A 10,240-nucleotide genomic window follows, 5' to 3' on the forward strand; every position below is an offset into this window, starting at 1 on the left:
CCAAAATGAAGAGAGATTTTTCACACCCTTTCTATCATATACTATGAATTTTCTGCTATACTGAAGGGAATGACTTCTGGGAGGTGGGTGGGGTGTGTGTGAATGGAAAAGATTTGTCCTTTATGGCCCTTATTCTGCTGTCCCTGTCATCCACAAATGCAGAAGGCAGATCAGAATTTAAGAGAAGCCAATCATGTAGTTGTAAAACTTGCTTTTTTCTCTCTCTCCCTCTTTTTGTGTGTGTGTGCATGCAAAGGAGTAACACCTTTCATTACAATTATCAGTTCAATGTCAGAAAGCTCCCTGTGTGCTGTGCATATTTTCACAGGTTCATTTGTCTCCTCCTATAGCATCAGTTTTAAAAAGGTTCTTTTTGAAAGAAACACCATTAACAACCATTCCTATTTCAACCCTACAAAGCCAAACACAATACATAGCACTGGTAACTGATCTTTAGATTTCAGTCCACAGATTTTTTCACACTGGGAACAGGTCCCATGTGTTTTTCCTTTATGTTCTAGTCTTTTACAAAGCACAGTTCTAGAAACTGCCCCTGCACAGAACACAGTATATGCGGCTTTCATAGCTCTCTGGCTAACAGTATAGATAGCCCCAAGATCCCTGATAGCTTTCTCCTGGGGATTTCTCCCTGTGTTGCCTCTTGATCTGTAAATACATTGCCTCTTTTTTTCTTGCATAAGAAACTAACTTCTTGGCAGCTGATTCTGTATTTACAAACCTTCTGTTAGGAACATTCAGTTTCAAACCTTAACAAGATGCCATGGCAAAATCCTTCCTGCTCTGGCACCAGAACATAAGCCATTACTCCCTTATCAAAGCTGCTCTATAGAATGCTGCCCATGTCTTCCCCCGTCTATTCTCCTTGCCTCTTCAACTAGTTCCCTGTCCCAGCCTGATGGAAGGAAAGAGACAAAGGGAATGGGGAAGAGACAGAACAGGAAGAGACTGCCATGGGTCTCTCACTGCTGACCTGTCCTGGGCATCTCACCAGAAGGAGCTTGCCTTGTGGACCTCTGCCACTCAGTGTCCTGCCCCTCACTGGTGCCCCCCTTATCCTATTCTCTTTACCCCCGAAGTGCCCCTTCTGCCCCAGCTAGTCTGCCCTGGTCTACTGCCCCTTCCAGCGGCCACCTGGTATGCCCTGCCTCCGTCCCACCCAGGTCCTCTTCAGCCTCTGCCCAGTCTGCCCTATTCCCAGGTCCTCTCAGTCCGGTCTGCCCTGTCCCCCACCGCCCCGCTCCCCTCAGTCCGGTCTGCCCTGTCCCCCCGCTCCCCTCAGTCCGGTCTGCCCTGTCCCCCTCCCCTCGGTCCGGTCTGCCCTACTCCCAGGTCCTCTCAGTCCGGTCTGCCCTGTCCCGTCCCCCCCACTCCCCTCAGTCCGGTCTGCCCTGTCCCCCACTCCTCCGCTCCCCTCGGTCCGGTCTGCCCTGTCCCTCTCCCCTCGGTCCGGTCTGCCCTGCCCCCGCTCCCCTCAGCCCGGCACTCACTATTTGTAGAGCTGCTGCAAGCAGAGATCCAAGCACTCGCCCTCCACCTCCTCCTCGATGATGTGCTCCGAGAGCGGCCGGGACAGCGGCGGCAGCGGCGGCGGAGGGGTGGGCGGCCGGGAGTTGCCGGCGTCGCTCTCCTCCACCTCCCCAGCAGGTCCCGCTTCCGCCCCAGCGGCGGGGAGCGAGGGGGCTGGCTCTGCCCCGAAGGGCCCACGGAACTCGCCCAGGAAGAGCTCCAGGAAGCGGCGGTAGCTCTTCTCCTCAGCGCCGCAGCTGCCGGAGCCGCCAGCGGCCATCGCTTCGCATTCCCGGCTGCCTGCCGGCGGATCAGCACTGCGCCCGCAGAGAGCTCCCTGCCCGCCCGCCGTCCGTCAGTCCAGCCTCCCGCCCTTTGCGCGCGCGCGCGCGCGCACTCCCGAGCCGGGCCCGCGGGAATGCGCACGCTGCGGGTGGGGGGGGTGGTCGGTCTAGAGCGGGGGAAATCGAGGCTCGCGCAGCGCGCGGGAAGGGCAACTGGCCCTTAGGGAGCTGAGGTGACCTGAGAGGGAGCGCGCCGCAACGAGCGGGGGCGGGGGATGGAAGACAGCGCACGGGCGAGCGAGCCTGAAGAAAGAGAAGGAGCGGAGAGAGGAAGCTGGTCTCGCCAGTGAAAAGAGGGTAGGCGAGCGAGAAAAGCAGGTAGAGGGACGGACGGACCGACCGACCGACCGACAGCCAGCCAGCCAGCCAGCCCCACCGCTGACAGGCCCAGAGAGCGGGGTGAATGGGTTGCTCAGTCATGCCCATGCTGCCGGCCAGTCCGTGGGACTCTCTCTCTCTCCCCCTCCTCCCCCGCAGCGCTTGGTCCAGTAAACGAGGGTACCCCCACCTGGTCTCTCTGCCACCAATGCTGCAGACGCAGGGCTTAGAGACAGACTCGGGTGTAGTGAGGTGGTAAGTGCTCAGAGGCTTCTCCTAGCCCTGGGGGCAGGCTGCTGGGCTCTGTGCGGGAGGTGGGCCTAGCAGCAGGCCACCTGAAAAAAGGCAGCTTAAAGCAAGGTGGGGTGACTTGGGCCTGGCTGCCCTGGGCCTGGCTGCCCTTCTCTTTCTGGTTTTTTTGAGTTCTTCTGCCTTATCAATCTGAGAAATAAAATACTGTTAGATTGCAACTGGCCAGCTAGAATATTTCTGTTCTTTAATCTAACTTCTCTGTGTGTGCTGTGACCATACCAGAGACAAGTGGATTCATCACAGTATTCAGCGCTAGATCCCCAACAGAAACTAGAAAACAAATGCCTGCTATCTAATCTGTCAGATTTAGAATTTCTTATGTGTCCACCACCATATATTCTCCTATCTCTCTTAGAAGTTACTGCACTAGCCCTTCACTTATAGGAGATCAAGGCAGTAAACAAAATTCTGTAACCCTGGCAAAGTGCAGCCCAGCCTTAACTTTTCAGTATAGAAAAGTGTAATCACCCATTTGAGCATACAGTAGCTTTTGCTATGAACAGTCTCAAAGTTTTTCAAGTCAAAATTAATTAGCATGGTGGAAACATAGCAAATTAATAGCCCTTGGAAAGGCATTACAGCATAAAATGATTCATCTGGAATCAGTCAACTGTTGCATGTGGAGTCACAGACTACTACAGATTCAGAAGTGGTCTAATAGATTGATTTATGGGCTTTGTTTCTGGGCCTGATCTAAAGCCCATTGAAGTCAATGGAAAGACACCAATTAACTTAAATGAGCTTTGGATGGAGCCTTCTGTGGACTAAAGGAACCTGGGAGTTTGTGGAAATAGTAACCAAATTTCAGGCCTCACCTAGGAATGGTGATTTGGGGCACTCATGCTCATCTTCTGCAGTGTGATTTGACCAGCAGTTGTAGTTCTATTATTTTCAAAATTTAAGTGATATATGAATTATACTTCCACATTAGATGGTCTGGCTAATGGGAATTCACAGTGGCCTAAAGATGCCACATAGAATGTAACTTCTTAAAAGTTATATCTGGTTGCTGAAAGACAAACAAACTGCAGCTGAAAAATTACTTGTCTCATGAATTTCTTCATTTACAAAAAGCATGTTGATTTGTTTTGTTCATTGCTACTAAAAGCAGACCAGAGCCATCAGATCTATAAATACCACAATACGTAGGTATAATTGTCACAGGGATTAAAAATATCCTGTACTTAAAGAAAGGGACTGATATCCCTAACACCAAATGTACCTTGCAGAATTACAAATTACAGGCCTACTTTTCAAAAATATTCTCAATTACCATTGAATCTCACTCAAGTGTGCAGTAAATCTGTCTTCTGTTCTAGGAAATATTATTCCAATGCCCAAATTAATTGTATGGTCTCTATGGCAACCTTTATTGATTGATCATCTGGCAACTTTGTTAGGATTTCCAGTGGATTAGGCACCTGCAAATATCAATGTATTATCTGTCATGTACAATATACCGAACTCTAAAATTACCATTACACTAATATTAGGAAAGCACTTTATATTTCAACATGCTGTCTGATCATCTTCAGATGGTGTGACAATTAAGACTTGCCGAGAAAGGTTTAAACAAAATTTTACTTTGTCTCTTGTTTCATTTTGTCTTAACTCCCTAAAAAAATGCATTTCTTAGTTTACTTTAACAGCATATGAAAATATGTGAGAATAACAATTCTGTTTTATATTATGTTAAAGTTGCCAGATGCCTGTGATTCACCTTGACAATCACCTGTTTTCATCATTTGTGTAATTGCAAAGGACACTAATTTAAATTAAATAGCCTATAACTTTGTACTCAGGATACTTTGTTAGGTTTTGGTACTACAGATTAAGTTAGCATTATTTTGTTTCGAGTACTAAATTAAGAGGTTATGGTTCTAAGCCAGGGTGACATTTGTTTCAGGAGGGGGGGAGGAAGAGGAAGAGATGAACCATTCTCATTAACCTACCGTACAGACATATGGTGATCGTGGGTGGTGTGGCTACATGAAGCAGCCAAGAGTCTGCCATTGATTCACAATAAGACACCGTGGGTGGGCAATTACCACACAAAGTAGCCTCAGTTATCTTGCTTCTGTTCCACAACGAAAATCCAAATACAATTTACTGTCTTGTATAGGAATAATCTATAAGTCATCTGATTGGCTCCTACATTATATGTTTTTCATTTCCAGCAACCTTGCAAGCTAAATTCTGTAGTGCTTTGATGAACTCCAGACTACTAAGTAACAGCATTATGAATGGTTCCTGTGCCCCAAGCATAACTGAAGCAAATGGATTCACAAATCAAGGAAGTTTGGGGCTGAAAACTTTGTATTGCAGCATATTATCAAGTAAAAGATGAGTTGTAAAGGTGACCTGCAAAGGAAATCAAAGGTACTTGTGGGATTTTTTGGCTTCATCATCATGTATAAAAGGTGGTTAGAAAGGTTTTGTTCCCAAAAATGTTTTTTATTCTCCTTTATTTTAGCTTTAGAAATATAAAATTGTCATCTTGTCCTTCCTAATTTTGCTGGACACTCAGAGAACAGGAATAGGAGCTTTCTCAGGTCGTGAGTGAAGACAGGAGGAGTACTGAAACTTCCTTAAAGAAATATTTTCTACCACTTGTCAAGAATTTTCCTAATGTCTTAAAGTGACATTATCAATAATAAAAACAAGGACCAAAATTTCACCTCCAATGAGTTTCCGCTCAGCACAGCAGAGAGAGAAAAGCTACCACTGAGCCTTTTGTGGCTTCCCAATTCTCAGGTGGAACTGTCTTACTGCCAGAGTAGGTAAGAGCAGCCCAGGGTCACTAATTTATCAGCTGTCAACAATGCCCAAAGGACTATATTGCAAAAGGGGATAGTCAGAGCACAATGCCCTTCAGCCATACCCTGTTCCTACAGCTTCCCACCCTTTATAATCAGGTAGGGAGGAAAAAGGGTATCAACTGCTCAGGAAGTGGATATGCCCGGCAAGCACCAGCTGAGAGCTTCCCGCATGCTGGGGGAAGTCTCAGCTGGCCAAATCCATTTGTTTTTTTCCTTCCAGAACACCACAAAGGGGCCTGAATTCATCAGAGAATCTGCCCCAAAAAGCTTAACAGTCTGACTAAAACTCCCTTGTCCCTCTAATTTGTTCAGGTTTCACTCTTTGTACATGTGAAATTACAATCTTATTAGGAGTCCAGTGGTTCATAGCGTCTTCCAGGAAAAACAGGGTAGGCAAGACCTGAAATGCAAATATAAAAACCTATGCAGAAAGAAAAACTTGCTGTCTACCCGCACTTCCAAAAAAGTCAACCCTCCACTTTTCAATCTCTCTTTATTCAACATGTGGAAGTAATAAAATAAATAAAAGGAATACACTTTTTTCCTCTTTCCAGGTTTCCTTTAATTGTATCTATAAAAAAAAAAAAAATATCTTTCTGCAGCGATGCTATCCAACTGTGAGGGCACCCTTTACTTAAAAATTTAGTTTTTTAATGGGGCATATGTGGAAAATGGTGTTAGTAAAACTGACATTTACAATCTGATACTTATCATTCCTACTTGAGTTAACGAGATGTGTAGCATATTTATGGATATTAGGATATCTTTTTCAGTAGGAGGGTGGTGGAAGCACTGGAATGAATTACCTAGGGAGGTGGTGGAATCTCAATCCTTAGAGGTTAAGGCCTGGCTTGACAAAGCCCTGACTGGGATGATTTATTTGGGGTTGGCCCTGCTTTGAGCAGTGGGTTGGACTAGATGACTTTCTGAGGTCTCTTTCAAGCCTAATCTTCTATGACTCTATCATAGTCCTAGTTAGATTTGAAAAATACGTAGGAGGGAGAATGAATGAAAAGCAGCACTTCAAGAGACTTAACCCTGGAAACTAGTTGCGAACAGAAAAGGAATATTGTAGTAACAGAGGCAAAGGTGTGTTGTGTTGTTTCCTTTTAAGCAAAGGCAAAGATAGTAGTTGTCCCAGAAAAACATCTGTGATTGAAGTGTGGTTGCAGATAAGTGCCAAACGGATGGCTTCTGTCTCTTGTGCTGGATGTTGACGAGGCCTGTGATCATACAACACACAGGAGTATACTAGAATCCAGTAAGTTCCCTTTGAGGCTGATATACTTAACTAATCAGTCACTCAGAGTATCATAATTTCCTTCCCCCTGCTAACTAGAGATGAGTAGAGCAGCACTTTGGGCTATGAGCAAACAGCAAGGCTTACTGACAGCATAGCTGTGCCAGGCCCTGCCTCTCTACTTTTCATTTCTATAGCACCTTTCATTTGAAGATAAAAGTGATAAAGTAGTATTTTAATCGTTGAGTGAAATTCACCCCAGTGCAGAGGACCCAGTTCCATCCTAAGGTAAGAGAGAAGTTAAGGCCAGATTGTTAAAGGTGTTTAGGTACCCAAAGATACAGATAGGCAGGATTTTCAAAAGTGATTTCAATGGGAGTGAGGTGCCAAGATGCTTTTGAAAATATCACTAGGCTCTTGGCTGCATAGGAGTATGTCTTTAAATACAGAAATGTATAAAATGAGTCATTGTCTTGGAGAGATTAATAGAACCTGCTGTGTGATGTGTTCCAAATCTTTTACCAGACAAATGTAAGATGACAGCTGTGATGATGATAAAAGGTGTAATTAATTGTTATCTCATATTGACATGCAATATTTTATGAGGCACAAGTTGCATGTAAAAAAACAACTTGTTCTTTTATCCAAAAAGGTTTGGAGTTTATTTTTTAAAATGTTGAGAATCACTGAGCAACTATATTTAGTACTTTGTTGCTAAAACTCAGGTGATTAATTTTAAACCCCAAAATCAAGCCATGTGAGACACCAAACTAAACTAGAACTTCAACAGCATAACTGCAAAGAAGCTGCATGGGAAGTGCCATTTCATCACCTCTGTATAGTTTCCTTTCTTTCTCATATGAACTACTATTCTATTAAAACTTCATATTTCCTCACTTTCTGATTAGTTGAAACCAAATTATGATTTCTATAATCTGACACTTATCCCATCAGTTCCCATTGAAGTCTATGGCAAAACTACTACTGACTTCACTGAATGCAGAAGCCAGACCTTAATAAAATGAACAGTATGCAAGAATTAGCTATAAAATATTGCTTGAAAAACAATGCCCTCATGTAAGACGTAATATATTGCCCTTTTGAAAGTACAGTAGTTATCTTTCTAGCATGGTATCATAACGTTTCTACTCCTTGTATAGTAATTTCATTTATTGCTCTTAACACTGATCACTATTTGTATAGATTTCTATATGACTAGGCAGAGACTAGTATTTCTATAATACAGTAGCATATATGTGATTAACAGAAATATTTCTCACTTGCAGAAGACAAGTTTGTAGTGTGGTGCTTAATAGTGAATATATTTGTGGGTGAAATTCAGTCTGTGCAGATGGCCAGTTTGAGGCCTACATACCTTTTAATTTTTTAACATAGGACATAAGTGGGACTTAAGTGATATATAAACCTTGCAGTGGTTCTCAACACGGAGAGGAATTTTTCCCCATATATACTCTCTTGTAATATTTACATGACAGCAATATAATGAGTACCCAATGTATTTAATTTCCTAATTTAATTTTCCCTATGCCTTAGGAAAAACAGAACCTCATACTAACCTTCATTACCTCATAAAATAAGTTACAAATATAATTACTGTAAATTAGGGGAGAATAATACTGTTTAATGTGTCTTTTTACATAATTATGATCCTGAACACAGTAAAAATAATCTCTGCTAAAAGCTTGGGCTCAGTGATTTCCCCTTCCAAATTACACATTTCATACCAAAACAAAAAAGATGGGATTGAGAGGAAAGAGAGGAAACAGCAGAACCCACTTCCCAGCAAAATCAACACCTTCTCATAGCGTGAGAGCCAGAGAAAAGAGCATTTTGGGGTAAGACAATTCAGCTGAGGAATGAGCATCCAGAGTATGACCATCTACAGAACATGTTGTAAACGTTTTTTTATAAAGCTTTCCAACCATAAGCAGCTTCCAGTATCCACTACCGGAGAAACAAAAAACTTTAAATTCACCAATAAGTGAACTAGTTCACATTTTAGATTTTTCCCCCCTCAGCACTGTATTCCAAACTGTGGGGCTCATCCTGTCCCTGCTGAGGTCAATAAGAGTTTTGCCATTGATTTAAATGGGAGCACATTTGGTCGCATAACTTGAGCCCTAACTCCACATCCACACTTATAGTCAAAGCTATTCCACCCCCTGCATCTTAAATTTATTCTTCTTGGAAGCTAATTGGTTTCCCAGAGTGTCTTAATGAAAAAAGCTGTTTTCAAAGCAGAGAACACTTAGAGTCAGGAGGAAATAAATTGTTAATTTCCTCTTCCCAGAATAAAGAATTCCAAAGTAGCATTCTGCTGTTAGGTGAGACACATCACAGCCACCGTGTTTTCTTATTGCCAAACTCTGTGGCAGAGATTGGAATTTTGTTGTGGTGTAACAATAGCTCCTCACGCCATAAGCAAGTTTTGTGTGTTAATTCCAAACTGAATAATAGTAAGCTGAGCCTGCTTTTTACAGTTCCTGAATGTGGAAATGACTGGCAATCAAGCAACAAACCAAACAAGCTAATGTTTATGTTTTATTCAGTGCTGCAAAGCTTGGCTAGTTTATATCTTAATTTGTCCAGTCATAAAATTATCTCTCATGCCACTTTTTGTTAGCATACTGATGCTTTGAAGTAATATACAATGTGTAATGAAGGGTTCCAACCACGCTCACAAGAAAACACCTTGCCCTAAACAGAGTTAGTTCATCACTGAGACAATGGACAGATTTTTCTCACTTACATAGGTGTAAATCTGGAGTAGTTCCTCGGACTCCATCAGTTTCTGATGCAGATGAGTACAGAATTTGGCCAACTAAGTCTAGTTTTGTCTCAGCTATTAGATCCTTCTCTCTAGAGGTGGTCTATATGGGGCACTTTTTCACTGGTGTAGCTACAACAATGTAATGGCCCTAGTGCAAGTCATAGACCAGTGTGGTTCATCCCAGAAACCTGCCAAAAAAACAAACAAACAAAAAAAAGTGGAACTAGTCATAAGATCACATTGCCTTTAGGGTGTTAGCCACTAAATTATTATATCTGACACCTTCTAGAACAAAGAAAAAAATCCATCAGTTATTCAAACAAAACAAAAAATGTATTTTTAAGCTATCCTTATGTATTATGTGCTTTCTGAAAAAAATTGATCTAGTTGACATCCGGAGCTATACTTTCTTGCATCAAGTTAATGTTCTCAACACTTCTACACCAAACATTAATATTTGTTTGGTCTCCCTTAATATTTAACCAAAAAACCCCAAAACATTAGTGTAAATATATATTCAATTATTGTAAAATCAGAGGGAGCATATATCTAATGATTAGAGCAATGGAGTAGGAATCAGGAGGCTTGAGTTCTATTCTCAGCTATGCTAGTTACATTGTGTGACCTTAGACAATTTAATCATTCTATGTCTCAACTTTTCCAGCTGTAAAATGGGGATAATACTTCAGGGATACTACTTCCCTGTCTCACACAGGAGTTTAGGGAGACAAGGTGGGTGAGGTAATATCTTCTCCAGGTCATGGAAATGTACTCAGAGTCACAGCTAAATATGAGGTGGAACAGAATGGTTAGGAGGTATAATGCTTAATTAACGTTTGTAAATGAGTTTGAGATCTTTAGATTAAAAATGCTATGGATGATGTGGTCC

The 10,240-nt window shown here is 42.6% G+C and overlaps 1 protein-coding gene across 3 annotated transcripts in view; it reads right to left on the minus strand.

Moving 5' to 3' along the window:
- PPM1E (protein phosphatase, Mg2+/Mn2+ dependent 1E) overlaps positions 1 to 1,947 on the minus strand; it is a 97,910-nt gene extending 95,963 nt beyond the window's left edge. For 2 of the 3 annotated variants that reach the window (XM_067565778.1, XM_067565779.1), the window contains exon 1: positions 1,509 to 1,808. In XM_067565778.1, coding sequence (XP_067421879.1) covers positions 1,509 to 1,807 — 299 coding nt within the window. In that variant the 5' untranslated portion in view covers position 1,808. Of the gene's footprint in view, positions 1 to 1,508 lie in introns of all 3 variants that reach the window. The other variant, XM_067565777.1, reaches the window with a different exon arrangement.
- Between the last annotated feature and the right edge of the window lie 8,293 nt (positions 1,948 to 10,240).

Source organism: Emydura macquarii, unplaced genomic scaffold (genome assembly GCF_026122565.2).
Source record: "Emydura macquarii macquarii isolate MOO-44397 ecotype Brisbane River unplaced genomic scaffold, CSIRO-AGI_Emac_v2 contig_2699, whole genome shotgun sequence".
Classification (NCBI taxonomy): Eukaryota; Metazoa; Chordata; order Testudines; family Chelidae; genus Emydura; species Emydura macquarii.